Here is a 2629-nt window from a genome sequence, read left to right as displayed (position 1 = left end):
CGGGGCCCGCTCCCCGGCCCGCGGAAAAACCGGCAAGCTACGGGCAGAGGGAAACTTTTGTTGGGTCTTACGCTGGTATTTACGGAGGGAAACCGCAGAGCAGCGGGAGACCCGAGGTTTTCTCCTTCGCCTGTTTGTGCACCGCCACACAAGCTCAGTTGGCGTGTCCCCCGTCCATCCGTTCAGTTTTTAAACGTGCGAGACTTTTTGGAGGGGACACGTTTACAGGATTAAGGAATCGCTGACTGCAAAAAGCTACCTTTGAAAGCCCATGTGGAGAAAAGAGCGTTTCGGTTCATAATGCCTTGTGAGGGGATGTGCTTTTGAACCCATGGGGACTGATTGCTGTACCTGTAGTAATCCTCCTTGCAGTAAATACTGCCGTCCTTGGCAAAGCAGGTGAGTTCTGACTCCAAAGCCAGTTTACATTCACAGCACTTAAGACACCTGAGGTGCCATTGTTTGTCAACAGCCAGCAGGTAATATCTGTCTGAGATCTTCCCTCCACAACCAGCACACAAAGCAGGCTTCTCGGGGCTCATTGGGGGCATGTTCTGCAAAACAACCACACCACAAGGGGATGAGACAGGGAGAGAAAGACAGGCAGGCGGTCCGGGCTGGGGACGGGGTCCTGCGCAGGGCCCGGGGCTTGTACAAAGAGACTGCTCTCTGGGACCAAACTCTCTGCTCCCGGCGGGAAGTTTGAGGGGGAACCGGGACCATCCCCGCTAGGAAAGTATTTACCGCAGTTCAGCTTTCGTGTTTATCCCATTAAACCCCTCCTAACGATCTAATGTCATTTCAATATGTGAAGGCAACTGATTAGGCCTCAGTAAGAAAAGCAGAGCCCATTCTTTTCTGAGGTCCCGAAGTTGAAATCTGTAGCTTCCCCCTAACTTTGGTGTTTTAATCTTTGAGCGCTCCACAAGAACGGCATTTTAAAGTAGGAAAATACCGTTTTGCTGCACCAAAAGTTCACGGCAGAGGGTGCAGGCTTGCACCGATTTTCCGGTAAATTTTCATCCGTGCTTAAACCAGCCAAAACCCCCTCTCTAAACAAAACCAGGCCATTTAAAACAGAAGTAAGAGAAAGGAGACAGGTGAATGGTGTAAAGAGCAATGAGCGCGAACGCTCACCACCCCGGCCAGGGACGTGGACAGAAAGGTGGCACAGGCTGGTTTCAGCTAAAACTAACATCTTTTCCTCAGCAAACTTCTGCAAGTTCCCATTAATCTGCTCCCCACGAGGAGAGTCGCTCGGGACAAAGGGAGACGGAGGGACGGCGGAGACAAAAGCTCTGCCGTGAAACTTGGGGCAGCGTTTGCTGGTAAACTATCAGGGGAAAAAAAAAAAAAAAACCGAACATCTTGTTCTAAAGTCGCAACTGTTTTAAAGTGGCAACTCCGCATTCACTTTCCAATCTGAAGTTGTGTTCCTCGCCCCCTTTTTTCGCAGCGATTGAAAAGGCGAGTTGAATTTACATTGCAAATCCTCATATAACAAAGCGGGAGTTTATTTAAGAGAAGGGGGGAAGGACCCTATGGCTCAAAGCCTTAAAGCATTTTTTCAGGCCGTTACTTTGTGTGCAGAGCCTTGTGCGCGGTCGGCGGAAGCCCTACAAGTTGGAGAAAGGGAGATATCGCTTTGCCCAAAACGCAGCGTGACACTCGGTTTCTCCGCCACCCCTTAGTACATCCATGAAGATTGTGGTCTTTTGACTAATAAAAGAGGAGACATTACTGCTAAGCAAAGTAGTCGGCGGGCATAACATGCAGAGAGAGCGGTGCCTCTTTGTATCAATCCCACACTTCAGGCCAAAAATAGTTACGAAAAGTAAGCGGTCGCGGTTTGCGGTTTAATTTAGGAGGTGCCAGGAGTGCAAAAAAAGTAAAGTACACCTCAGAAACTCCAGCTGCAACCCAGCTCGGAGGGGGCAGAGCGGCCGCAGCGAGCCGAGCAGGGGCAAAAGGCTGCTTCGCTGTAAGGGCTGAAAAACCGTCCCTGTTACGAGTTAAAATATTTTTCCCCGTTACTCCAGAGAGCACACGCAACGACATTGATTAGAGAAATGTAGAACTAAGCCTGGCCAGCACAGCACCCAGCATTACGGGTGGGTTTACAGGGAGCCTCGGAAGGGTCTCTACAAGCAAGGGGTGGTGGGGAGAGGGGCAGGGCAAGCAGCGCCTTTCTCTTCCCCAAAGCCAGGCTCTGTCCCGTTGCGGGTCCATGTTTGCAAGGATTCCCTTTCAAAGAGTGCCAGCTCCTTTCTTACCGTTTCTCGGCCGTTCATCTGTCCCCCTTTGGCCAGGCGGGACTCGGTCTTGGATCGCCTCTCCATCTCCTCCATGATTCCTTGGATATGGCCTCCGGAGATCCCGTGGAAAAGCATGGCTGGGGGACGGAAAGGACAAGTATTTTCTTCTGCTCTGCACCCCACTATTTCCATATACAGACCCCAGAGTCTTTAGATCATCCAAAATGTTTACACCGAGGCGCACAGCGCAGGGAGGGAGGTTGCAATAGGAGCTTCTCTTTGCACAAGCACCGAGGGCTTCCTGAAGATGTGCAGAAAACAAACAAGGGGGAGAAAATGTAATAATAATTAATTTTAAAAATAAAATAATAAAA

General features: G+C 50.3%; 1 protein-coding gene across 1 annotated transcript; it reads right to left on the bottom strand.

Moving 5' to 3' along the window:
* Nucleotides 1-329: 329 nt before the first annotated feature.
* LOC104079600 (LIM/homeobox protein Lhx9-like) lies at nucleotides 330-2629 on the bottom strand (the record flags this gene model as incomplete). The annotated part of the gene is made up of 2 exons (XM_009581686.1): nucleotides 2274-2629; nucleotides 330-554 (listed from the first exon to the last, which is right to left on the bottom strand). Coding segments are annotated over exons 1-2 (399 nt in total), but the record flags the coding sequence as incomplete, so codon positions are not given.

Source organism: Fulmarus glacialis, unplaced genomic scaffold, assembly GCF_000690835.1.
Source record: "Fulmarus glacialis isolate BGI_N327 unplaced genomic scaffold, ASM69083v1 scaffold31617, whole genome shotgun sequence".
Taxonomy (NCBI): domain Eukaryota; kingdom Metazoa; phylum Chordata; class Aves; order Procellariiformes; family Procellariidae; genus Fulmarus; species Fulmarus glacialis.
Note: the sequence above shows the minus strand (reverse complement) of the source record. Positions and strands in the feature narration are given on the sequence as shown.